Source organism: Heloderma suspectum, chromosome 3, assembly GCF_057233095.1.
Source record: "Heloderma suspectum isolate Gila_16-S chromosome 3, 16-S_ref, whole genome shotgun sequence".
Taxonomy (NCBI): Eukaryota; Metazoa; Chordata; class Lepidosauria; order Squamata; family Helodermatidae; genus Heloderma; species Heloderma suspectum.
The window spans coordinates 298,874,230-298,902,054 of NC_139460.1; the positions used below are offsets into that span (position 1 = coordinate 298,874,230).

The window sequence follows — 27,825 nt, forward strand, 5'->3', positions numbered from 1 at the left end:
TGGTTCCATTGTCGTATTGCTCTTACAGTCAGGAAGTTTTTCCTGATGTTCAGCCAGAATCTGGCTTCCTGTCACTTGAGCCCATTATTCCATGTCCTGCACTCTGGGATGATCAAGAAGAGATCCTGGCCTTCATCTCTGTGACAACCTTTCAAGTACTTGAAGAGTGCTATCATATCTCCCCTCACTCTTCTCTTCTCAAGGCTAAACATGCCCAGTTCTTTCAGTCTCTCTTCATAGGGCTTTGTTTCCAGTCCCCTGATCATCTTTGTTGCCCTCCTCTGAACCCTCTCCAGTTGGTCTGCATCCTTCTTAAAGTGTGGTGCCCAGAACTGGACACAGTACTCCAGATGAGGCCTAACCAGTGCTGAGTAGAGGGGAACTAGGACTTCCCGGGATTTGGAAGCTATGCTTCTATTAATGCAGCCCAAAAGAGCATTGGCCTTTTTTGCAGCCACATCACATTGTTGGCTCATATTCAGCTTGTGATCTACAACAATTCCAAGATCCTTCTCGCTTGTAGTGTGGTTGAGCCATGTATCCCCCATCTTGTAACTGTGCATTTGGCTTCTTTTTCCTATGTGCAGAACTTGGCATTGATCCCTATTAAATGTCATTCTGTTGTTTTCTGCCTAGCGCTCCAGTCTATCCAGATCACTTTGAATTTTGTTTCTGTCTTCCAAGGTATTAGCTATCCCACCCAATTTGGTGTCATCTGCAAATCTGATCAGCATTCCCTGCACCTCCTCCTCCAAGTCATTAAAAAAAATGTTGAAGAGCACTGGGCCCAGGACTGAGCCCTGCGGTACCCCACTCGTTACCTCTCCCCAGTTTGAGAAGGTCCCATTGATAAGCACTCTTTGAGTCCGATTCTGTAGCCAACTGTGGATCCACCGGATCGTTGTTTCATCTAGCCCACTTTGAGCTAGTTTGCTCATCAGGATTTCATGGGGCACATTGTCGAAAGCTTTGCTGAAGTTGAGGTATATGATGTCTACAGCATTCCCACGGTCTACAAGGGAGGTGACTTGATCAAAAAATGAGATCAGATTTGTCTGGCAGGACTTGTTTTTGACAAATCCATGTTGGCTTCAAGTAATCACGGCATTGTTGTCAAGGTGCTTCCAGATGGATTCCTTCATCATCTGCTCCAGAATTTTCCCAGGGATTGATGTCAGACTGACTGGTCTGTAGTTCCCAGGTTCCTCCTTTTTACCCTTTTTGAAGATAGGGACAACATTAGCCCTCCTCCAGTCATCTGGCACTTCCCCCGTCCTCCATGATTTCTCAAAGAGAATAGACAGTGGTTCTGAGAATTCTTCTGCCAGTTCCTTTATTACTCTAGGATGCAGTTCATCTGGCCCTGGAGATTTGAAGTCATTCAAAGTCATTAGGTGTTCCTTGACCATATGCCTATCCATCTCAAGCTGCAATCCTGCCCCTTCAGCCTGTACTTCGCCATTGCCAGGGGGGTCATAGACTTCCTTTTATGTACTACTGAAGAAGTACTTCCTTTTATCTGTCCTGAATCTCCCACCAGTCAGCTTCACAAGATGACCCCGGGTTCTAGTATTATGAGAGAGGGGGAAATGCCTATCCACTTTCTCCACACCATGCATAATTTTGTATTAGCTCTATCATGTCTCCCCTTACTTACCTTTTCTTCAAGCTAAACCATCCCAGCTGTTGCCACCTTTCCTCATCGGGGAATTGCTCCAGCCCCTTCATCATTTTTGTTGCCCCTTTCTGCATCCCATCCATCACACTACCCGAAGTGGCTAAACAGTGAGCAGGTGAGAAATGAGCAGAGGCCACAAGGCACCTCGCCCCTCTGTCCTGACTCACTCTCTTACTCTGGGTAGTGCAGCGAGGCTTGTCCAGAGGGAGAAGGATGAGCAGTGGCTGTAAGGCACAACCACCTCTGCTAGCTCACTTATGCACGTGTTCTCTCTTTGTCAACAAGTGCTGGCTCCGGGTTTTTGAGGGCCCTTGGGCAAGGCACCCCTAATGTGCCTCTTCATCGGTGAGTCTACCTTCTCATTGCCATGGTCACCAGTGGTTATTGCTCCTCATCCTCTCTCCCACCCTTGATACCACTTGCCTGCTTGACAGGCAGAGATTGGGTGACCAAGTGTGCAGTGGCATCTACTGCTTCTCCTTCTCAGCAGTGCCATTGCCGGGGTCACAGCAAGAGGCAGGTGAACACATGTGGGTCCTCCGCAGGGGCCCAGCCATGACCAGTGATGCAATCAAGACTGGATTTGGAGGCCAATGTCCAGGGCTGCACAACCCTGGGTGGCCCCAAATGACCGCCTAGACAGTGGCAAGTGATGGGGTCAGTCAGCAACTGGACTGTCAAAAACCATCCCCCCCCCCCCCGGAATCATGATGGTGCTGTGAGTTAAGTGAGCTTAAAATGCTAAACTGCACATGTTTGGCGTATTTCCTCTTCCTTTTTTAATCAGCATTCAAAAACAGTTTTGTTGTTGTTTTGCTCTAACCAGGAATGTAAAATCAGTGGTAAAACATGGAATCTGTGCTGGGGTGTTTAGAGAAGAGAAATGTTAACTGTATGTGTCTCACTAAGTCCAAGATCTAAAATCACCTAGCTGCACCACTGGCCACATTTACCTTTGGTGTCCACCTGAGCACAATCCTATATGAGCCTTTCTGCATGATGCCTTTATTGTGTGCTCTGATTCCTCACTTACAGTAGTTTTGTGGGTCCCTTACACAATGTCATCCTCCTCCAGGGCCTCTCCTGTGCTTTGCTACCCTTTTAGCAGGGTTTTTTCCTAACAAGAAAAGTCTGGTATTATTTGTGAATGGTGAGATAAAGCTTAGCATAACTAGGGATGTCAGAGAATTCCGCCACGGATCTCAGTGAGGCCGAATGCCAGTGTATTCGGCCCACCGAAATCTGTGGCGGAACGGCCTGCCACCCCCTGCCCCCCCCCCACGGATCCCCCCCGGGACGAGACTTACTTGGGGCGGATCTTCCGGGCGGCGGCGGCTCCGGCAGCAGCTCCGGCGGCGGGCGGTCCTCCGACCAGCTGCCGCTGCCGCCATTTCCAGGCTTGTGGGGGGGGGGGGAGACGTGATAGGCTACGTAAAGATTTACGTAGCCTATCATGGCTAGGTTTTAAAAAAAAGAAAAAAAAGACGTGATAGGCTACGTAAATCTTTACGTAGTCTATCATGGTTGGGGGTGGGTTTAAAAAAAAAAACGCGTACGCAAATGGCGGCGTCTACGGCCGCTGCCATTTGCGTTCCTTCTTTTTCCCATCTTAATCTACGTAAAGATTTACGTAGACTATGATGGCGAAAATCAAGGGGAACGCAAATAGCGTAACGGGCGCTATTTGCTTCCCCTTTTGATTCGCCGTTTTAGCCTACGTAAAGATTTACGTAGGCTAAAACGGTGAATGAAAAAGGGACGCAAATAGCACCCGCTACGCTATTTGCGTTCCCCTTGATTTTCGCCGTCATAGTCTACGTAAAGATTTACGTAGATTAAGACAGCCAAAAAGAAGGAACACAAATGGCGGTGGCCATAGCCGCCATTTGCGTATGCAGTTGTTTTTTTGGGGGGCGGTTACCCAGAGCCCTCCGCGGCCAGAAATCTGGCTGCGGACGGCTCTGGCCTGGCCGGGCTGAGCCTGGCCGGCTGCTCCGCGGAGCTGCCGCGGAGCACAGCTGGCCGTTCAAGGATTCCGGGGGGAGGAACGGAGCGCCTCCCCCCCGGCCAGGATTCCGGGGGGAGGGACGGAACACCTCCCCCCCCAACAACATAATCCGCAAAAGCTAAGTCACTTTTGTACATCCCTAAGCATAACTGTGCAATTCCATTATACCACAGCACCACCTAGTGCTTGTATAATGGAACATAAGGAAAGGGAGAGAAAGAAAACCCACAGGGGAAAAACAAGTATAAAAGGAGCTGATCTTAATCCTAAAAACGATCCCAGAAACAGAAGCCTTGGTGAAGTGGCAGGTTAAAAGCCTTGTGTAGAGAAGCCATCTTCTCAGATTCAGTGAGGGCCACCAATTTGGACAGCTTTAAAAAGGGATCAGACAAATTCATGGAGGATAAGGCTATCACTAGTTATTAGTCATGATGGCTATATATTACCTCCAATATCAGAGGCAGTATGCCCCTGAACAATTGCTAGGCAATGCCAGCAGGAGAGTGGTATCGCAGGTCCTGCTTCCCATGGGCATCTGGTCGGCCACAGTGGAAACAGAATGCTGGACTAGATAGGCCTTGGGTCATATCCAGCATGGCTCTTCTTATGCCCCTCTGTGGTCACTGGGGTTTACTCCCAGGTGTGTGGGTGTAAGATTGCAGCAAGAATGACGTGGTGGTTTAGGACTGGGAGCTTTGTCAGAGGGAGCAAGCACGCGCCCACATAACCACTCTCCAGTAAGACAGCGTGAGAGTGAGTACAGATGTGCAAGTGAGCAAAGCTGTGGTGGCTTCCTTCCTAGGAAGTATGCTTCATATCCTAACGCTCTCTTAGGCTGCAATCCTACACACACTTACCTAGGAATTAAGCCCGATTTAAGTCCATGGGGTTTACTTCTGAGTAGCCCTAGATAGGATTGTTCTGTCTGGCTGCCATTCTACACACACTGCCCATTGAACTCAGCAAGACTTGAAATCACATTCAACTCAGCAAAACTTCCAAAGAACTGGCTCTAGAAAACACCATTACAGCAGAGTAGGAACGAACAGTTATTGCATGTAACTGCCTGGCTCACATCTTCTGGGTGAGGCATAACTGGCGCTCCCGTGGCCGGCTCTGTTCATGAGCCATTCATATAGAACTAATTCCACGGAACGAGTGGGTCATTTCCGTGGAATGTATTTCTAAACAAAGAAAACAACCCGATCCATAGGAAAAGTGCCCGTTGAGGGCTGTGAAAAATTCCCGCAAAACGCTAATGAAGGTGGCGATCTTAGTTATTTATATGAGTCACCCGTGCCTGCGGGAGAGACAGGTGGGGAAAGTCACACTTCTGGTCTGCGCCCTAACCCGAGAAGCCGGGGTTTCATGAGAAGGGCGAGAGAGAAAGTGCGTGCGTGCGTGTGTGTGTGTGTGTGAGAGAGAGAGAGAGAGAGAGGAAAACCCTAAGGCTCGCGCTTATAAAGTAGCGCTCCCAAACAAAACGCATCGCATCGCCTGCAGATCGGTGGGTTATAAACCAGCAGCCCGAGACGAACTTCACTCCGAAGATCCCTGCCTGCCTGTTTCCGGAGCGCCGTCAAGATGCCAAAACGCGCCGCCGCCTGCCTCGGTGAGTGGGTTGACTCGGGTGCCTCTTCTGACCCATGGCTGGCCGGAGCATGCTGGGAATCGTAAGACTTTTCTCTGTCTAAATGCGCAGAGGATTGCGCCCTAAAGCAAGGCGCTTGGACTCAGACGGGCAGAAGAAAGGGCGAGAGGGCGCTTCACACTCGGCCGCGGAGTCCCATTAGACAGAGGTTTACAAGTTTTAAAAGTCTAATAAACAAATGCCAGCGATTTAATGAAACCGCCCCTCCCCCCACGCTGCCTTTCCCGCCTAATCCCTGCAGAAGCGAGGGGGGCGCCGTCTGCGTGCACACGGGACACTCCCCATCTATTTTTAGTTCATAAATTCTGAAATCGCATTGTTCATCCACCGGTTCTGGACCAACTCTGAGTCACTGATGTCGTGTCTCCGTGCTGGTGATGCTTTCTGTCAAAGGCTCTGTTTCCAAGATTCAAGTTTCAAAGGTTGAAGAAAGTTTTAAAATAAGGATTATATTTCATGGAGCTGTGATGAGTTACAAAAAGAAACTTTATTTAAAGCTACTTTAAAGAGGGAGCTTCTATCTCTCTTTCCCAAATGCATCAGTGTGTATGTTTAAGCTGTCACCTTAACGATATTTCTTTTTCTCTTTGGGTAGAATTTTTGTTGGTGCACTTGTGACTTTTAAGTTGTGCATATTTTGTCATATAAGTCGCCTGGGGTTTGTTTCCCACGTGTGATCCTATGTTTTGTTTCAGGTTCCTGGCTTCTGGTGACTTTCCTCTGCTTAAGCCTACCCAGCTCATTGGTGGCTTACCCTGCTCATGCCAATGGACCAACCACCAAAGGACTGGCAGCCAATTTAAGTGATTGCCTGATTGTTTCCACACGCCTGATGGAGGTGGCAGATGTGGCACTCCATCAGTTCCAGGTACGGGGTTCTTCCTTGGCAAATCAAGACTTGATGATGATGATGATGATGATTTATACAATGCCATTAGTATACATAAGCCTTTATGGGGCTTACTTTACGACAAAAAAAAAGACAGGTCCCCAGCCCCACAAAGCTTACAATCTAAAACTAAAACAGACAATGGAGAAAAAAAACAGCTGGAGTCAAGGTTGGCTCAGGCATTTGTGGCCCCTCTGGCAAATGTGTGTTAGTAACCATTTCCAGAGAGGTAGCTGTATTAGTAGCCCCCCTTCATTATATTCATATCCCACCTTTTCTCCAAGGAGTTCAAGGGGATGTACATCATTCCCCCCCACACACATACACACACCTCAATTTTATCATTACAACATCTTTGTGAGTTAGGTTAGATGAGGTCTGATGACTAACTCAAGGTCACCCAGTAAGCTTCATAGCTAAGTGGAGATGTGAGCCAGGCTCTTAATACTCTCAGCACTACACCAGCCTTCCCCCAACCTGATGCCCTCCAGATGTGTTACTCTGCACCTCCCATCATGCCATGCTGGCTGGGAATGATGGGAGGCACAGTCCAAGACATCAGGTCAGGGAGAACAGAACGACAGCATAGTACAGTTCTCCCTTGAGCCACACTCCTTTAGTGCCACCAACTTTCCTTCTGCTTCCCCATAAAGATACTCTTCCTATCCCATGGGGATGGGAGGGGAAGAAGAAATTAATTCTGGATCTTAGGCAGAAATCCTAAACCCATTTACTAAAGAGTGAACTCCATTAAACTTAGTGGGACTTACTTCTGAACTGTGGTACAGTTACGGCTAGACCTTGAGGCCAAAATCCAGGGTCCCGCAGTGTGGGGTGGGGGGGGGGTGATGACCACCCAGAGAGTGGCAGGTGATATGGGCAACAGGGCAGGAGAAGCAAACTCCATTTCATTCCTGTAGCTGTGACAGTGCTATGATTTAAGTGAGTTTAAAATGCAAAACTTAACATGCCCAGAGTTTTGTTTTGTTTTCATCAGGGTTGGCAAACAATTGTTGCTGTTGTTGCAGCAAAAGAAATGGCAGTGCAGGGGGAGAAAAATGTTAGTTGTGTGCTTCACCACTGAAGTAATACACATGGCCATCTAAAAGGGGCAAAGAACCAATAGGAGATTAGGAAAATGCTGCAAATTTTACACCAAAGGTTAATTAAAATAATGGATAAAACAAAGTTCACAACAAAGGATACAATCATGTAAAACAAAAAATAGGATGAATTACTTCAAAATAACAGCCATATACAACAATATACAAAAAGTACTGTGAAACAATTAAAATATGTCAACATCAGATAATACTCTTTGAAAGTGATGTTAATTGTTTGCCATTTGCCAGTCATGTTTCAACTATGAAGTCTTCTTCAGTGGCGAATTATCAGATCAATTCACAAAACATCCACTACTTGGCTTGGCATGGATTGAGGAAGCCCAATATTAGGGCTTATACTTACCGGTAACAGAATAAATGTTCTATAAATCATTTTAATTAACTTTTGGTGTAAAATTTGTAGGGCTTTCCTGATCTTCTATTTGTTCTTGGTTCTAAATGGTCAGGAAATTATTTCTCCTGTTTTTGCTTTTGGGCATCTAAAGGTGATCCCCATAAGACCATTAAGTCTGACTGAAATTACCCAGCTGTACTATTGCTTCTGAGTAAACATGCACAAGATTGCACCATTATTGTACCACAAGCAGATGCAAAAACTTTCCTGGGAGAGAGAGCTATAGCTCACTGCAAGAGCACCTGCTTTTGCTTCAAAAGATCTGGGGCATTCACCAGTTTACAAAGGTTGGTAACTGGTGATGACAAAGACATTTGCCCAACACCCTGGGAAGTGACTGCCAGTAGATGGATAAATGAGTTTTAAAAGAGCGTTGTTATTGCAATTAAACATAAGAAAATCATACCAATTCATTATATGATACAATATGGACAAAAAACTCAATCGTCTTCCAATATCCTCAGGATAAATTCCCATATAAGAATAAACTTGAATTTGGATAAATGAAAATATGTCTCTTGGGGCTTAGCTGCTTATGTTCCCATTTTCCCCTAATCCCACTCAACCCCAAGCAAAAGTGGGAAAATACCCAGACAGACAAAACCTTTCAGTTGTTCCTTTCTCTGTTCTGCCAAACTGCACACAACAGTTAAGCCACCCTGTAGTCAAAAGATATACCTTTGAACATGTGAAGAAATAATAAAAATAGTGCCTCTAGACAGGCTCAGAGCATCTTTCCAAGCAAGAAACAAAGGCATTTTCCATAACATCTGTAACTAAGGGGCTTGTTGAGCAGAAGGATCCAACATTCAGGCAGGATGGAGCTCTGACTGGCACTCTTTTTAAGGAATCCAAACCTGCACTGTGGATGAGGGCAATTACAAGAGTATGTGAGTAGGGAGGAGATTATTACCTGTTTACTGAATGGAGAACAATGAACCCAAAAGAAAGAAAGAGTTTGCTTGAGCATATGCAGAATGCTGGTCTTTCAGCTCTTCCCAAATTTCAGGGGATGCTAAACGGGGCCCTGGTCCCCTTACCTTTTGCAACTGCCCCCTTAGCTATTCTTCTGGAAAAGGCTAGTGGGTAGGCATGATTAGGCTACCTTTTCCTTCATAATGTGAGCCTGAGTCTGGATAATGATGACCTCTTCAGATTAGCTCAGAGAGCGAGTGTAGTGTAGTGGATAGAGTGTTGGACTGGGACACAGATGATCTGGGTTCTAGTCCCCACACAGCCATGACGCTCACTGGGTGACTTTGGGCCAGTCACTGACTCTCAGCCTGCCTACCTCACAGGGTTGTTGTAGAGGGAAGAGGACCACGTAAGCCACTTGGGGTTCCTTGCAAGAGGGGGGGGAAATGTCAGGATGTAAATGTAATAATGAATTAAAATTAAATAAGTTTAAGGTGGCTCAGGCAGGACTGAGCCCCAATAGGAGAGAGAGAGTGTGTCACCTCAGCCTTGCGGGCAACTATCCCAGCAGGCTTAGCCAACTCTGCCTATCAAGCTAAACACATGATGGGGCAGGGCAAGAGAAGCCCTCCCCTCACGGTGGCACCTGCCTTTCTTGGTGCTCTCCCAGAATCAGCACAGCGCGGGAAATGGCGAGAGCGACAGGAGCTCAGCCCTGACGCCTGCAGAAGCAGGAAAACGCTCCCACGCCCACTCACCACACTCTCTTTCTCTATGGCTTCCCTGGGACCAGTGGGGGCTGGTGGCTCTGATTTCGGTGGCACTGTAAATCCACTCTGAAGTTGGAGTCAGAACTCTAAAGGAGCTATCCAAGGCGGTGAACCTATTTTGGGGATAGGGTTCAGCACCTTGGATAGCTCCTTTACCGTTCTGGCTGGTTCTGACTGAAACCTGGAGCGGCTTCACTGCCAGACTGACATCGGAGCCATCAGCTTCCACTGGTACCAAGGGAGCTTGGCATTTTAAATTAAATTAAAATTATATGTGTGTGTAATGTGTGTGTGTGTGTGTGTGTGTATATATATATATATATATATATAAAGGGGCAGTGGTGGCTTAGTGGTTAAGACGCTGAACTGCAGACCGGAAGGTCGGCAGGACAGCAGTTCGAGACCCGAGTGCCGCGTGACGGAGTGAGCGCCCGTCTTCAGTCCCAGCTCCTGCCAACCTAGCAGTTAGAAAGCAAGAAATTGCAAGTAGATAAATAGGTACCGCCTCGGCGGGAAAGGTAACAGCGTTCCGTGCACCTCGGTGTTCAGTCATGCCGGCCACATGGCCACGGAAGCGTCTTCGGACAGCGCTGGCTCTTCGGCTTAGAAACGGGGACGAGCACCGCACCCTAGAGTCGGACACGACTGGCTGGGGACACCTTTACCTTTTTATATATATCTATATCTATCTATCTATAAAATTTTATCTCCCACCTTTTTCCCTCTTGCAAGGAACCCAAGGCGGCTTACGCGGTCCTCCTCGGCTCCATTTCACCCTCACAACAACCCTGTGAGGGAGGTGAGGCTGAGAGTCAGTGCCTGGCCCAAGGCCACCCAACCAGCGTCATGGCCGAGTGGGGGCTCGGACGCGGATCTCCCGAGTCCCAGGCCAGCACTCCGACCGCTGCGCGCCACCCGACCCTCCTCCTCCCGCCTCCGCCCCCAGCACGCTCCTGGCGGGGAAGGCGGGAGGGCGGGCGAGGGACCTCAGGGGAGGCTCCGGCGCGACCCGCTCCGCGGCTTGGGCAAACGCTCGCCGGCTCCCTCGCTGCCGGCGCCCCGCCCGTTCCAAGCTGGGCGCAGCCGGGGCTTCCCCTCCAGCCGGCCGAGCAACCCGCGGCTTTTAGCGGGAAGCCGAGCCGGGCAGGAGAGAGGCTGTGAAGAGACGGCGCGCAGTCACAGGCACCTGCGCGGGAAAGAGGCTGGTGGTCGGGCCCGCTCCTGCGCTCTTCCACGGCAGCCTCGTGCGCGGACAGGTGCAGGCGGGGGCGGGGGGGGGGGAGACCGCGAGCCTGGCCGGGAGCAAACCCCGTGGGACTCAGCGGGGCTTCCTTCCGCATCGAACCGCGTAGGGCCTGCGCGTTTCTTTACGCAGCAAAAGCTGCCGACTCCTGCGTGCCTGCCACTGGCTGGCCGAGACAGCAATTCTTTAAACGAACAGAAGCACACTTACAGCATCAAACAGCTAGTCACTGGAAGCTGGTGGTTCCGATTTCGGCGGGGGTGGGTGGGGGGCGCTGTATATAGAATCAGGCTTCCTGCATTGAGCAAGCAGGGGGTTGGACTCGATGATCTCGTAGGCCACCAGAAGGGGCCTACGAGACCATCGAGTCCAACCCCCTGCTCAATGCAGGAAGCCTGATTCCCAGGAGCTGGCCCATCTAGGCACAAACCAGGGCTGACCCCGCTTAGCTTCTGAGATCAGGTGCATCCAGCCTTTGTCTCATCTACTCTGGGTTTCAGCCAGAACCAGCCAGAACTCTAGAGGAATTATCCAAGATGCTGAACCCTATCACCAAAATAGGTTTGGCACTTTGGATAGTCCTTTGGTGTTCTGGCTGGTTCTGACTGAAAGCCAGAATGGGTTTGCAGCCCCACTGAAATCGGAGCCACCAGCCTCCACTGGCTGGAGTTCTAGAGGTTGAACTGAGGTGCAGTCTCCATGTGGTGGTATCTCTCTCTCTCACACACAAACAAAATAAAAATCCCTGGCTGGGCATAAGAAGGTGAGAAGTACTAAGTGAAGGCAGTGTTCAGAAACCAACCAGCTGCCCCAGGGGAAGTTCAGAACTTGGGGCCAGATGGAGATCTAGTCATCATCTTTTGTTGTCTACAACATTTGATGAACTCTTTCTGGAGGTTGCCTTCCTGGAGCCACCAAGAATCACTGACAAACGTGCACCATGATGGTATGCATGTTTACCCTGAAGCAAGTCCTGCTGTGTTCAGTGGGGCTTTTTTGCAGCTAAACTTGCATAGAATTGCAGTCCTAATCTCTTGAGAAGCCATTTGTATTAGTAGGGATCACACAATCTACTAAAAGTGGAATATTCACCTCCATAGGTTAATTGTGAACTTGTATGAAGTCTTTGCTTCATACAATATATATATATATATATATATATTCTGTCAAATATATAGATTGGACTCAAGTCCTTGTGTTTGAGAGCAAATAGTTTTTTCTTTGTTCATCCCACTTGGCCACTGATCTCAGTAAGCCTCTGTCTTATTCTTCATTAGGGGTTTTTAACAACAACAAAAAATGAATATGGCTAATTACTTAAAATTATCTTTGGATGGGAACAGAAAGTAATGTACATGTTCTCAGTCATCATAAGTTTCCCTTTCTGTAACACCACCAGCTTTCATCTGTCATATTCATTGTGGTCATGACTAGAATAGCACATGCTACTCTAATGTAAAAGGATATCATCTGCATAACAATAGTGGGACCTGCAACAAAATGTTTATTGATTTATTTATTCATTTCTATACCGCCCAATAGCCAAAGCTCTCTGGGTGGGTCACAAAAATTTAAAAAGTTGCAGCTTAGAGTGCTGCTGTTGGATGATTTGGTCTGACTTGGTCTGCTCTGACTTGGATTCCTGCATTGTTGGGAGACAAATTCTGCAAAACATGGCCCCTCCAGGAAATTCCTGACTTGTGTGGCGGATAACTTCCTCCTACAGAAAGTAGAGGAAGGAACTAGAGGATCGGCTATCCTTGACTTGATCCTAACCAACAGAGATGACTTAGTGGATAAAGTAGCAGTTACAGGAACTCTGGGGGAAAGCGACCATGTTGTACTTGAGTTCTTGGTTCTAAGGGAAGCAAAAGCCGAGTGTACTCAAACGCGTACCCTGGATTTTAGGAAAGCTGATTTTAATAAACTCAGAACAATGATCAGTAAGGTCCCATGGCAAACAATGCTAGCGAGAAAAGGAGTCCAAGATGGGTGGGAACTTTTAAAAAAGGAAATTCTCAAGGCACAATCACAAACAATTCCAACAAGAAGAAAAGGTGGAAGACAACAGAAGAAGCCAATGTGGCTTCACAAAAAGCTTAGGGATGACCTGAAAACAAAAAAGGACACATATAAGAAGTGGAAAGAAGGCCAAGTAACAAAGGAAGAGTACAAGCAGGTAGCACAGAATTGCAGGGATGGCGTCAGGAAGGCTAACGCGGAGAACGAGGTGAGGTTAGCGAGGGATGCTAAAAACAACAAAAAGGCTTTCTTCAGCTACGTGCATAGTAAAAGGCAGAGGAAAGAAATGGTTGTTCAGCTATTAAATAAGGATGGCAAAATGATAACAGATGACAAAGAAAAGGCAGAGGTGCTCAATTCCTACTTTGGCTCAGTCTTCTCCCAAAAGAGGGTCTATGACCCCCCTGGCAAAGGCGAAGTACAGGCTGAAGGGGCAGGATTGCAGCTTGAGATCAGTAGGCATATGGTCAAGGAACACCTCATTACTTTGAATGAGTTCAAATCTCCAGGGCCAGATGAACTGCATCCTAGAGTAATAAAGGAACTGGCAGAAGAACTCTCAGAACCGCTGTCTATTCTCTTTGAGAAATCATGGAGAACCGGGGAAGTGCCAGATGACTGGAGGAGGGCTAACGTTGTCCCTATCTTCAAAAAGGGTAAAAAGGAGGAACCTGGGAACTACAGACCAGTCAGTCTGACATCAATCCCTGGGAAAATTCTGGAGCAGATCATAAAGCAATCCATCTGGAAGCACCTTGACAACAATGCCGTGATTACTCGAAGCCAACATGGATTTGTCAAAAACAAGTCCTGCCAGACAAATCTGATCTCATTTTTTGATCAAGTCACCTCCCTTGTAGACCGTGGGAATGCTGTAGACATCATATACCTCGACTTCAGCAAAGCTTTCGACAAAGTGCCCCATGATATCCTGATGAGCAAACTTGCTCGAAGTGGGCTAGATGAAACAACGATCATGTGGATCCACAGTTGGCTACAGAATCGGACTCAAAGAGTGCTTCTCAATGGGACCTTCTCAAGCTGGGGAGAGGTAACGAGCGGGGTACCGCAGGGCTCAGTCCTGGGCCCAGTGCTCTTCAACATTTTTATTAATGACTTGGAGGAGGAGGTGCAGGGAATGCTGATCAAATTTGCAGATGACACAAAATTGGGAGGGATAGCTAATACTTTGGAAGACAGAAACAAAATTCAAAGTGATCTGGATAGACTGGAGTGCTGGGCAGAAAACAACAGAATGGCATTTAATAGGGACAAATGCCAAGTTCTGCACCTAGGAAAAAGAAACCAAATGCACAGTTACAAGATGGGGGATACGTGGCTCAACCACACTACGAGCGAGAAGGATCTTGGAATTGTCGTCGATCACAAGCTGAATATGAGCCAACAATGTGATGTGGCTGCAAAAAAGGCAAATGCTATTTTGGGCTGCATTAATAGAAGCATCGCTTCCAAATCCCGGGAAGTACTAGTTCCCCTCTACTCAGCACTGGTTAGGCCTCATCTGGAGTACTGTGTCCAGTTCTGGGCACCACACTTTAAGAAGGATGCAGACAAGCTGGAGAGGGTTCAAAGGAGGGCAACAAAGATGATCAGGGGACTGGAAACAAAGCCCTATGAAGAGAGACTGAAAGAACTGGGCATGTTTAGCCTTGAGAAGAGAAGACTGAGGGGAGATATGATAGCACTCTTCAAGTACTTGAAAGGTTGTCACAGAGAAGAAGGCCAGGATCTCTTCTTGATCATCCCAGAGTGCAGGACACGGAATAATGGGCTCAAGTTACAGGAAGCCAGATTCCGGCTGAACATCAGGAAAAACTTCCTGAGTGTCAGAGCAATACGGCAATGGAACCAATTACCTGGGGAGGTGGTGGGCTCTCCCACACTGGAGGCCTTTAAGACGAGGCTGGACAGCCATTTGTCAGGGATGCTCTGACTTGGATTCCTGCATTGAGCAGGGGGTTGGACTCGATGGCCTTGTAGGCCCCTTCCAACCCTACTATTCTATGATTCTATGATTCTATGATTGAGCAGTGGGTTGGACTCGATGGCCTTGTAGGCCCCTTCCAACCCTACTATTCTATGATTCTATGTTCAAGATTCCAGCCACTCCATTCCCCTTGCCCCTCCCATGTTTTCCATTTCCCCCCACCCCCCAAAAATGATAGTCAGCATTCTGTGCCTGCTGACCATATTAAGTCCTGGGCTCTTTGGGGGAGGGTTTTTCTCACAAAAGGGCTCCCCAAGACACACCTCACTTAGGGGTTTTCCTAAAAAAATGTGTTTACTTTTGCAAACCTTGGGATTCCTCCATGCCCGCCAACACCTCCCTGTTGTGTTTGGGTATTGTTGTCTGGGCTACATAAGCAACAGCACTCACAGCCTGAACATGAGAAATAAAGAGAATTATGTTCATGAGGAGATTGCAACAGAGTTTCAACAGAGGGAGGGGACAACAGAGCAGGGCTCAAATTATAGAGAAGGAGATAAGGAACTCTTAACGAAATCCTAAGGTCCCACCACAGATTCCCCTCATTTTAGCCAAATCAGTCCACCCCAAGGCCTACCAAAAACAGTAGGTAAAGGGGCAGCGCAAAAGAGGGGCAGACCCTCCCCATAATTCAAGCACTGCAACAGAAGGAGGAGAAAGGAGGCATGCTGAAGAGTACATGCAAGTGCAGTTATATGGAGTTAGCCTGTGCCAGTAGGGGATAAGAACAAATGGGTTAAGTCTCGGGCATTGTAGAAAAAGTTAGGACCATGTAAGTGTTCTAGGAAACAGTTCTAGGCATAAGTGACAGCATGGAAGAATTGGCAGTGTATTTTAAAGTACCAAAGACCAGAGGGTAATAGACCTAGAGGAGAGAAAGTCATTAGAGATAGGGATAGGAAGATAGGGAGATAAGGGGGCAAAGAGAGCTTTGAAGGAAATGACAAGGAGTGTGTTGGATATGGAACTGGAAAGGCAGAATGCTAAGAGAAGCAAATTGTTTTGATGTCAGAGTTCTAGGTAGATCTGAGATGCAACAATTAAAGGCAGGGCCAGCATCAAGGGTAGGCATGGTTAGGCACCTGCAAAGGGCTCACACCCCAGCAGGGAGCCACTGACAAGAGCCCCCTGGAGTTGATCCTCTCCATCCCCATTGCAATCTGCTTGTTCACTTGCCTTTCACTCTGGCCCAGGCAATGGCAGTGGTGAGAAGGAGGAGCAGTTGATGCCACTGCCTGCTTCTCATTGGCTCTCTGCCTGTCAGGCAAGCAAGTGGTAGTAGTGATGAGAAAGACAGGAAGGAGCAATAGCAGCTGGTGACAATGGTGGTAAGAAGGTAGACTCAGTGAGGGAGGGGGCCCATTGAGGATATCTTGCCCAAGGGCCCTCAAAAACCTGGAGCTAGCACTGATGAAAAGCCAGAATGGAGAAGTTTGCAGTAGGTGGGGCAAAAGACTTTACACAGTATGGATGAACTAGATTTTTGGCTGACAAGATGGAGAAAAAGGACCCGATTTTAGCAATGTTGTATGGGATGACATGACATGGAGATGTTTTGAATATGAAAAGCAAAGCTGTACTGCCAGTTGAGATACAGTGGCTGGATACATGTGATAGGGTCTTCTCAGTGGTGGCATCAACTTTGTGCCTTTTTTTCTCACCAACTATCTGGCCAGTTCCTTCCCTTCCTTCCTTGAGATACCAGATCAAGATGCTGCTATTTCAGTCTGCTTTTGAACTGGGCAGTAATTGATCATCTCTTTGGTCCTTGTATCAAGGCTTGGTTCTGGTTTTGCTGCTTCTCTTTTTTGAATTTTGATGATTGGTGTCCTATTTGTAAGGATGATATATATTTTAAACCTGTTCTTATAGATTATTGTTATCATTATTAATGCATCCTGTTTTAGATTATTGTTATCATTATTAATGTATGCTGTTTTGAAAGTCCACATGGATTGAAAGCTCCATCCTTCCCTTTTTCTCCTATAGGCAGATAAACTATTTTTAATAAATAAAAGGAAAAAGAAGAGTCAAAGATAAAGCCAAAAGTTTGTACCTGGTCAGCAGGGTGGATGGCAATATTTTCAAAGGATACAGAGAGTGGTTGAGGAGAGGATGGTTTGGCAGGGAAGTTCCATCATGCACATATTGAGCTTGAGATGGCAGTGAAGTATTCAGGCAGAAATATCAAACAGGCAGATGGAGATGTGAGATTGGATGGAGGGGTAAGGTCTGGGGAAGGGGAGGGGGTGTCATCTGAAAGCCAGGGGATCTGATGAGGCCACCCAGGGCTAGTGTGTACAGACAGAATAGCAGCAGGTGAAGGACAGATCCTTGATGAGCCCCGGCACAGAGGAGGGAGGGGACAGAGGGAGAATTTCTCCCCTACAGAAATCTTGAATGTGTGATTTGGCAGGAAGAGAATGGCTGATAGCTAATGGTGACCTATGTAACAGAGAGAGTCAAGAAAGAGAGGGTAGTCAACAGTATCACAAGACAGGCGTCATAGAACTAGCTAGTAAGCCTCATTCACTAGAAAGCCTGATTTAACACAGTGGGATTTACTTCCAAGTAAACATGTACAGGATGCAGTGTGAGAAGCAACTCATTTTGGTGGTAAAGATTATGTTTTTTTCCTCTGTGAGGCGTTTCAGAGATTTAAACATGTGGAGCAACAGGAAGTACAAGCAACTTATGCCTCCTTTTCCTACACTTGTTTACAATGTTCAAAGCTTAGCCCATACATGAGCCCTCCTGGTGGGATGTGTATACTCCAGATGTGGAGACAAAATATATATGCCCTGACAGGGAGGAGATGTGTGGGCTCAGCTTGCAAGCAAGCATAGGAAGAGGAAGCACAATTCTCTTGCATGTCCTCTCCCCTTCACATGTTTAGAAAGACAAAGCCATTGATCTGGTCTGCACGTAAGGGCAAGCCGCCATGGGTGAATTTCCCCACGGGACTTGCTGTTCTGCATTTTAAAAAATCAGGGCCACAGCAAGGGCATGCTGCTTGTCATTACATGTGAACTTGGGAAAGGTGGGTTGTTGGACTGGTTAACAAGCTACTCAGAACCCATGGCCTGTTTTAGAGTTGCAGGTGGCTTGTTAACTACTCCAACAACCCACCCTCACCAGGTTCACACTTTACAACAAGCTGTGGTGCATGCACGCACGCACGCACGCACCATGGCTTGAAGTTTCATAATGGCAGCTGCCACAACAAGAAACCCCATGGGGTACTTCACCCACAGCAGCTTCTCATTACGTGCAAACCAGCTCACTGTGTGTTCCATGGGTATTTATCAATAGCTATAGCCAAGCAGCGATGAGTAACCACAGATCACCAGCACAATTCCTGTTAACTGCACTGATTTCATTCATATTATCTTCATTTATACAGAAAGGATTTAATTGTACCTTGGAACATAATCCCACAGAAAATCCTAAGAATGAAGAAAGGATCATGAAGGCCTGCATGGGAGGAAAATCAATGGTATTACAATAAGTACTTTCTACAAACATAGTGATGTTTACTAAATGTAAGAATTAATGTAATTCTTACATTACATGGGGAAATGTAAGTGGAATTAATGTCTGTTATCTTACATCTTTGATTTCAGTCTGAACACTGTCCCTCAGGAGAAAATGATGCTGTCAATCAGGTAAACCATCGTCTTCAAACAAAAGCAACTTTATTTCTCATTAATAATGTGTAAAGGAATCCTTCCATATGTTTTAATTGCTGTTACCTCTTGTAGGCTTTGTGCATGGACACCATCTATAAAATTCTGAAGCACTATATGGTGGAAATCAAGGATTTTGATTCTCCAGATCTTTTGGATGCTATCAGCCATATGATGCAGGTATGGTTTAAAAAAAGTTTTCTAGAATGTTGCATTGCCTTTATTAAGTACTATAATATTTATTTAATTAATTAATTTCTATACTGCCCATTAACCAAAGCACTCTTTTTACACAGTTCTATAACTCTAGCTTTATTTTCAGGGGAGATACCATACCACAATCAGACAAGCAAACAGAAAATCCCAAATAGTTGCTTTAAATCAGAGTTTATTTTATATGAATTATACAGGATGGAATATAATATTAATAAATGCTAGGGTTGATAGCAATTACAAATATTGTAGCAAACATATCTCATATTCTGAGCAGTTATACACCGCTTGCATTACATGTAAATTACAAATCCCAATGCACCTTTCAGGATTTCCTCTGGAGGGTTGTAACTCATGCAGAAATTAGCTGAAGGAAGTGGTTTCTGATAATTTAGCATTAGTAAATGTTACAGCTAGTGCAAGGTCAAGGTTGTGTGCTTGTGTGCTATATACTTGCAGTAAAGTGGCCAAGTTTGTGGATCACACCAAATTATTTAGGGTGATTAAAACAAAAAGGGATTGTGAAGAGTTCCAAAAGGATCTCTCCAAACTGGGAGAATGGGCATCTAAATGACAAATACAGTTCAATGTAAGCAAGTAAAGCATGTTGCGGCAAAAAATCCCAACTTCAAGCATAGCCTGATGGGATCTGAGCTAGAAGTGACTGACCAGGAAAGAGATCTTGGGGTTGTGGTGGACAGCTCAATGAAGATGTCAACCCAGTGTGCGGCCACTGTAAAAAAGGCAAACTCCATGTCAGGTGTAATTAGAAAAGGAATTGAGAATAAAACTGGCAATATCATACTGCTCCTATACAAATCTATGGTGTGACCACACTTGGAATACTGTGTACAGTTCTGGTCACCACACCTAAAAAAAGATATTGTAGAGCTGGGAAAGGTGCAGAAGAGGGCAACTAAAATGATCAAGGGGCTGGAGCATCTCCCCTATGAGAGAAGATTACAACAGCTGGGATTGTTTAGCTTGGAAAAGAGGAGGGTAAGGGGAGACATGATAGAGGTCTACAAAATTATGCATGGTGTGGAGAATGTGGATAGAGATACATTTTTCTCCCTTTCTCAAAATACTAGAACCTGGGGTCATCCCATGAAGCTGATTGGTGGGAGATTCAGGACAGATAAAAAAAGGCAGTCCTTCTTCACACAGCGCATAGTTAAACTATGGAATTCGCTACCACAGGATGTAGTGATGGCCATCAATTTGGATGGCTTTAAGAGGGGGTTGGATGAATTCCTGGAGAAAAAGGCTCTCAATGGCTACTAGTCCTGATGAGTATGCGCTTCCTCCAGTACCAGAGGCAGTGAGCCTATGTACACCAGTTGCTGGGGAACATGGGTGGGAGGGTGCTGTTGAGCTCATGCCCTGTTTGTGGGTTCCTGGTTGTCAGCTGGCTGGCCACTGTGTGAACAGAATGCTGGACTAGATGGACCCTTGGTCTGATCCAGCATGGCTCTTCTTCTTATGTCTTATTTTGGAATAAGGCTCATAGAACACAGAGAATCTTTGTTTTTAATAGCATAGGATCTGTTTGCATGAGTGTAAGCAGGGACATTCTCTGTAATATAAAACAAATTACATAAATCTGGTAAAATTAGTCACATTTCAGATTGGATGAAATCATTAAGCTTATCCTTACACAAATAATATCCATTATAATAATTTAAAGAAAAAGGCAGTTTTAAGTTTATAATTAAAAATTATTTAGCATTCGTAAAAATTGACATTGCCTTGGCCATCTCTTCCTTAGGCAAGCCACGCTCTCTCTTAACCTCAGTCTCCTTTCTGCAGTATGGGGATAATAATAATGAGCTACCCTATAGGGCAGGGGTGGCCAACCTGCAGCTCTTGGGCTGCACACAGTCCTCAGCCTAGTTTCATGCAAGCCTAGGCCTGATTTCAAGGGCTTTGTCACAAAAAGCTTTTATCCAGCTATTGAGATTGCCCACTCATGGAGGTTTGCAGGCCCTTTAGATAATGTTGTGAACCTCCAGGGCATCTCCTGCACTAAATGACCCTTATTCCATTGTTTAAAAGATCGGAGATAATGAGCCATTAAATTACCGTGCTTGAGTTCCCTCAGTGAAAAAGGAAAAGCCACAAGAAGAGGACTAGACCAATGAAACATATGGAAGACTCAGATAAGGAGGAGAAGGGGGAAAGGGGAGGGGGGGAAGGAAGCATGTGTAAAGGGAGTCCATTGTGATCCCGTTTTAAATGCGGGATTTTAGGCTAGTGTAGAGATGCTCCAAAAGTCCTCTGCAAGCAATCAGTTCAAATTCCCAGCAGTCTTCTGGGCAGGCAGGAAGTGGGGGGAGATAAAGGGGGATGGCAGAAAGAGGGACAGAGAAGAATTGTCCCACCCATTTTTCACTTTGGCCTTCCCCACTGATGGCTTTGATCTTATCTACCCTCAGCATGCAGCTCAAAACAGATTATCCCGCAAAGGGAGTGCACCATTGACAAAAAAGGGTTCTCTCTCTGCCCTTGTAATAGGGTTATTGTAAAATTAACTGAGATTTATTTATTTAATGCATAGTTTAGCCACCTTTTAAGACTGCAGCAGAGTTCTTTGAAAACTCCAAAAATGTTATCCAAATGTAAGACACTGTTCTGTTTCAAACATTTAGGGACATCAATGATTAATTTTAAATGTTTGCGTAAGTTTAATTCATATTTCTTTTTGATTATGCATCTTGTTCAGGCTTTGAAAATCAACCACAAGATCACACACCAACCACCAGCCTCACCACAGCACTCTTTAAAGAAAACGTTTCAAATGCAGATGAAGCAATGCAAGGTTTTTCTAATTTTGCAACAACTCAGTAAGACCATCGGCAGAATCGTGTGGTACCAGAAGTCACTAGAAATGTAAACCCAATGCTGAAAGAAATATTGATGCTCTATCCCTATGCCTTGGAACAGGATTTAGCAGAATCCATAACAGTTTGTTCCACCATAACAGTTTGTTCCACATAATCTGGATTATGGTATGCCACAAATAGAGCAAAGAAGTCAGCAAAGTTCATCATGCCAAGACTGCCTGCAACAAATTCACATGCTGAAACTAATGTGCTGTGCTACACATGCTACAGAAGGCATGGACATGTCTCCCAAATCACTGACAATTTTATTTGTAGGAAAATCCCTTTGCAAGTCAGATCTTCATGCACAGAAGCCTACTCTGCATAAGAATCTGCATTCAAACAATTGCCAATCAAATGGTCATTACTAAAAGTGATGACTGCAACAATTACCCCTGGATGGGGAAGTATGAACTCACACATGCAGTTCCATCCTTTCAAACATATAACCAGTGCTGCTAAAACTGACAGCACCAGCCATCTAATTCAGTATTGCTCCAATCCAGCAATAGAAAGAGCAGGGAGTTAAAACACAGGAATGCAGTCATGGATAGCACTCTTTTTGCCCAAATGACACCTACACCAGAAAGGGTGGGGAGCTACATGCAAAAGCTTTGGGTAGTATCCAATGTTAGTCTTCTGTCGAGTAGGCCCATTGAAATGAATGGGAGTTAAGATAGTCATGACTAACTTAAGTCTCATTCATTTCAATGGGTCTATTCTATGCAGGACTAACATTGGATACTACCCTTTATTCTGAACATAGATTAGCCTTGCTGGATTGGGTCACCTGAGCTGAGTATAAAAGTAAAAGTTATTCAACAAGCCTTCCCAATATAAAATTTTCATAGCCTTCTCAATTAAATCAACACCCTACCCTCACAAATCCCACTTCACCTTTGGTTCAGCATAATTATAATATTTTAGTGCCCCTATGAAGCACTAAATTCTAATTCCGTTGACTTACACGGAAGCCTCATAAACATCCCAATTCAATGTCAGCACTTAGTGCACAGAATCACATATCAAATATATGGATCAGCTCTAGCAGGTATCCAGAAGTCTCCTGTATTCAGGATAGATGGTTGCATCTTGTGAGAGGGGGGTGTATGTGGAAACACTTTCACTACCTGTATTTGGTTTACTGTGTGGCAAAATAACCAAGTGCCTTTTAAGCTAAAATGTTAGTTAGTTACTTTCATATAGTCTGTGTGGGAAAATAAGATACAGAAAACTGAAGTACTCTTGAAAATTAAATATGCCAATGTGTATCTTAATTTATTTTAGCATGAATGGCTCACCATGTTCAATTTGCTACTTTCATGTTGTGTCCTTATGTATATCATTGAAAAACTCTTCCCTTCTTCTCTGTCACCTGGGCTGAAACTCCTGTTATCTCTCATCTAGACTACTATCTTTATTAGTAAACTGTTTGGGGCAGGGATCAGTTTATTATTTATTTATTTATTTATTGCTAATCCTGTAAAGCAGCACATTGATGGTGCTGTATTATAAATTATATATTATAAATTATAATAATTATTTATAAATTATTATATATTATAAACAAGTTTGTATGTATGACCTAATAAATTATTACTTAAAATTACGTTGTGTTTTCTTGTTGAAGCAGAATCAAAATGAAAAGGCATACTCAGCTTATCGTTTAAAATGTGCTTGGAATATGGTCCCATTTCCTGCCAGTTTGCCAGCAGGCTTATAGCTGTCTGATAAATCTTTCAACTTCTCTTCACGCTTAAGAGTTGGATGGGCTGAAAAGGATATCTACCCCAAACCACAACCCAAAGATAAAGCTATGCACTTATCCACCAGTCCTTTGCCTTTATATGTACAATTGCATGCATGCACACACAGCTAACTAATGCAGGAAATTAGTGCAAATATAGTGTATTTGTTGCTACCAGCTGCATATATTATTTCAGGTAGAAACTGTATCCATATGGGTGTTTACCAATCACCCAGGAAGCACACACTTGGACAACCCAGATGAAGCACATAGATTCATTGAAGTCAATAGGACTACTCACAAGTAAGTTTACATTATATATTTATTATAAAAGATCCATCAAATCTGAGATATTAAAAAATATCCTTCCCCACAATCTTTATTGCACTGGCTAACCAGATCCTTACCACTAAAGCGCTTGCCCATACATTTCCTGCTGAGTTTATTTTAGATTGAACTAGGGCGCAATCCTATCCAGATAGGCGGCTGCCTCTGAACCCGGAAGCGACCACCTATCCAATGCAGGGCAGGAGTAGCACGGAGAGGGTTGTTCCCTCTGTGCTTTTCCTGCCCTGCATTTTCAGCTAGACAGCCGATTGCAGCTGTCTAGCCGCGGGAGGACAGAGCAGAGAAGAAGGCTGCTGTACAACACATGGGACATACACCGCAGAATAGAAAATATAAATAAAATGCAGCAGCAAAATATACAAAGGCCAGCCTAAAATGAACCAATCTAAAAAGGCATGGAATAGTTTAAAAAAAAAAGTCTTCACCCCACATTTAAAGACTAGAAGAGAGAGGGCTTGGTGGAGCCCCCTGGAAAGTGAATGCCACAGTTGTGGGGCCACTTTTGAGAAGTCCCTGTCCATAGTATCCATCAACCTCATCTTCATTAATAGTGGTCCTCTGCAGCCATGTGTCCTGTTTTACAGAAGGGTTGTCCAGTCCATGTCTGGTTTAAAGATAAAGAATCATGAGAAGGCAAAGCAGCACAGGCCTTGAGGTTGCCCATCAGTAACACCTGGATAGTAGACTGAGCAGGCACACAGATGACCTGGTCACAGTCTTCCACCTTATGATGAGATGGACTATATTTCTATTTAAATTATAATAATTACTAAATTTGCAGCTACACATATAAATTAGGGTATGCAAATTTCATGCAAATCTTTGTCCTTTTGTCATCTTTTTGGGTGACATATTTCCTCTTTTTTGGCAATTCATAAGTGGCTCCACCATGTCCACGTAGGTTCACATGGGCACAGGGCACAGGCTTCAAACAACATGGTCCTAAACCATTTTACTTAACTGTCTCTACTTTAGCCTTCCGTCTACTGTTTGTGGTACTACTTGTGTCCTGGCAGAGGAAGAAGTTATAGTGAAAATTTATAGTTCTTTATTTATTAAAAATATTTCTAAAACACTTTTCTGCCCATTGGGGCCCTCCGAACAATGTACAATTTAAAGCAGTACAACCACACAGTAAAATCACAATAAAATAAAAACAGAAAACATTCTTTAAAACAGGTCAAAACAACATTAAGATACATCAAAGCTTATCTAACCGTAGTTAAACTGCAGCAATTGAGTCAACCTGTCCTCCTCTGGGAGGGATTTCTATGGTTGGGATGCTGCTAGAGAAAATACCCTGTACCTTCTACCCAACAACCTAGCATCTCTTGGTGGCAGAACATATAAGAGGGCCTCAGAAGAACATTACAAATTATGGGCAGGCTCATACAGGAGGAGGCAGTCTTTCAGATCAGCTATCAAAGAGCTTGTGAATTATGATTGAACCAGTTAAATAGCAACCAGATGTTATCTGATTAATCACTAATTCCTCCCCACTCTGACTAACTCTCTTCACTCATTTCTTATGCCCACTCAATCCAGGGCTGTCCCTACCATTAGGCAAAGTGAGACAGCTGCCTCAGGCAGCAGATGCTGGAGAGTTGGGTAGCAGCAGTGAGATGTTGAAGGACAGAGCTGTGTGTGTCATGTGTCTTCCCCTGCACTCCCTAAGCTGATTTGTTGTTGCCCACAGATGCAGTGGAAGGAATTGGCCCTTTGCAAGTGTTGAAGTAAGATTCAGTTGCCAGCCTGCTTGGCTTCTGTATATGGGATGGATGGGGGTGCCCTCTTGCCCTTTGCTTTGGCTGGCCTTGACTCAACCTAACTCCCTCAGCTCACTCAAACCCACTTTCCTAGCTGACCTTTCTAACTGCCTTTGAATGTTGCTGTCATTTGCATGCAATTACAAGATAATTACAGTTGTTCAATAAAGCAGATCTTCACTAAGAAGATCACACCATAAGGATTGCAGTTCAGTAATTTGCCCTACAGTAATTTCATAGACTGATGCTCTGATGAAACCAGTGGAATACCTGTTTCAGCTCTTAATGTGCAGGCTGGAATGCCTTTTAGTGTGCCTAAAATTGTCAACATTCTGTTCCTCAGAACATCTAAACCTAAAACACTGTAAAAGCAGATCCACACAATAATGTATTATTATCAATAATAATAAGACACTATGATTTCTAGAATAGGCAACACCTGCATATCTCCATAGAGCTGCCAAAATCTTGGGATATCCGATTGACTCAGCCATGCTAAAAGCTGATCAAAATGCTTACTCCAGCTACCTATACTGGTAAATGGGACCCTTATCTCATATGAATTGAGATGTCATTTATGCAAAACAGCTTGGCAAGACAAAAGAATCAAGTCAGAATCAGGCCTGACACAGTCATTATCCTGGATGCCTTGTCACAGAATTCACAGAGCTGAAAGTGCTCTATCAGTAAATAAAGTTTTAAAAAGTTTGATCATGAAACCTTTAGCTACCAGGGAGAGGAGCAAAAAACATACTGAGAACACCTGATAGAAGGAAAATTATGTGTCCAGTCCTATATATGTTTACTCAAAGTAAGTGTCATTTATTAAATGGGGCTTGCTCCAAGGTAAGTGTTCATAGACCTGCAAGTTTAAAATCTGAACATGAGTAACATACCAAGTCATTACCTGCAATGCCATCAGCAAAGGTGACAATTAACTACTGCATTGCTCAACTTAGTCCATCAACTATTATACAGAATTCTATAACAGGTGGTACATGTTTTTCCTTTGAAATGAATCAGCTGATGGATGGCAGGAGCAATTATCTTGACACATTGATCATTGCCACACACCTGAATTATAAGATTCAGGGCATCTTCATGTTTCTGCATGTTGCTTAGAAGTTAAAACTGTGAAGTAATTTGAAACAATTACCATGCTGATGCTCCTGAACCAGGAGCAATAGCTTCTGGGAACGTGAGGTTTTTTCTTAGCATAGAAACGAAACGCTGAGGGAGGAATTCACCTGCTTAATCCCTGTGAGTCACATTCCTCTAAAAGGCATGAAATTAAAACAGGGTTGGCTAAAGAAAGAGGCAGCAACAATTATCAGAATATTGGACTAGGAGCTGGGAGATCTAGGTTCTAGTCCCCACTCGGCCATGGAAGCTCATTGGTTGACTTTGGGCCAGTCACAGTCTCTCAGCCCAACCCACCTCACAGGGTTATTGTTGTGAGGATAAAATGGAGAGGAGGAGGATAATGTAAGCCGCCTTGGGTTCCTTGCAAGAGGAAAAAAGGCGGGGTATAAATGCAATAAATAAATAAATATTTCTATTGGAGTTTCCTTTCTGATTGCTATGAATGGGTCCATCACATTAGTTTTGCCAAAGTGACACCTGAAAGAAGTCATAGCCTTGGACAAATATGTTTTAAAGTTTCTTTATTACTGTGGATGTTTCCTTACTGGACAGTTCAACTGCAGGAATGGGCCCAGCAGGAGATGAGTGTGTGAAACACTAGTTGGTGGTTGGAACTGGCAGAGAACAGAGAGAGAAGTAACGTTTCTAGCCAGAGGAAGCTGCAAATAGGAGTACAGCTGGGGGGGGGGTGAGCTATGGCCAGCCCTGCCATTAGACAGAGTTCAGCAGCTGCCTTGAGCAATGGGGTTTGAGTAACATGAAAGAGCAGCACATTGTTTAATGTATTATTAATGTGTTTTTATGCCCAGGGCAAGACGCTTGTGAGATTTTCTGGGTCAAGGGAAGTATTGTCAAGGGAAGTATTGTTGACCTTGACTAGCAGTGACTTGCCAGAGTCTCAGGCAGAAAGTATCATATCACCTGTTACTGGATCTTTTTAACTGAAGATGCTAGAGCAGGGCTTGAACCTGGAAATTTCAAAATGCAAAACATGTGCTCTAGTACTGAGCTATGGCCCTATAGGAGTGCTTCTTTGCCTCCACTTATGCGCTGCTTGTATTATTGTTATTATTTCTAAAGCAAATATTAGAAAGATACCTTAACAGTGTACTACACATGCCTGTTCAGGAAGCAACCTCGTTGAGTTCAATGGGACTTACAAATAAGTGTTAGCAGGATTACAGCCTAAGTCTCTTGTGCCCTCTTATCCAGAGGAAACTAAACCAGGGCCAAATCTACACTTCATGTCACCTCAGTACTATCCCATCATTGTAACACTATATCCCTGTTGTGCATTTATACCTTGTAGCACACACAATGACATCTGTTGCGGTATTT

The 27,825-nt window shown here is 44.8% G+C and overlaps 1 protein-coding gene across 1 annotated transcript; it reads left to right on the top strand.

Annotated features, from left to right (window-relative positions):
* The first annotated feature begins 5,270 nt into the window (after nucleotides 1–5,270).
* IL12A (interleukin 12A) lies at nucleotides 5,271–26,111 on the top strand. The gene is made up of 7 exons (XM_084845701.1): nucleotides 5,271–5,298; nucleotides 6,033–6,205; nucleotides 18,106–18,198; nucleotides 18,326–18,367; nucleotides 18,464–18,568; nucleotides 21,324–21,490; nucleotides 26,003–26,111. Exons 1-7 carry the CDS (start codon nucleotides 5,271–5,273, stop codon nucleotides 26,109–26,111), a joined length of 717 nt encoding a protein of 238 aa, XP_084701827.1.
* The last annotated feature ends 1,714 nt before the right edge of the window (nucleotides 26,112–27,825 follow it).

What these genes read in the sequence shown, in the direction of transcription:
- IL12A (XM_084845701.1), top strand. Translation starts at nt 5,271, where the DNA reads ATGCCAAAACGCGCCGCCGCCTGCCTCG. An exon ending in TGGCACTCCATCAGTTCCAG is followed by an intron (nt 6,206 to 18,105) that starts GTACGGGGTTCT and finishes TCATTTATACAG; the next exon opens with AAAGGATTTAATTGTACCTT. An exon ending in AAAATGATGCTGTCAATCAG is followed by an intron (nt 18,368 to 18,463) that starts GTAAACCATCGT and finishes TACCTCTTGTAG; the next exon opens with GCTTTGTGCATGGACACCAT.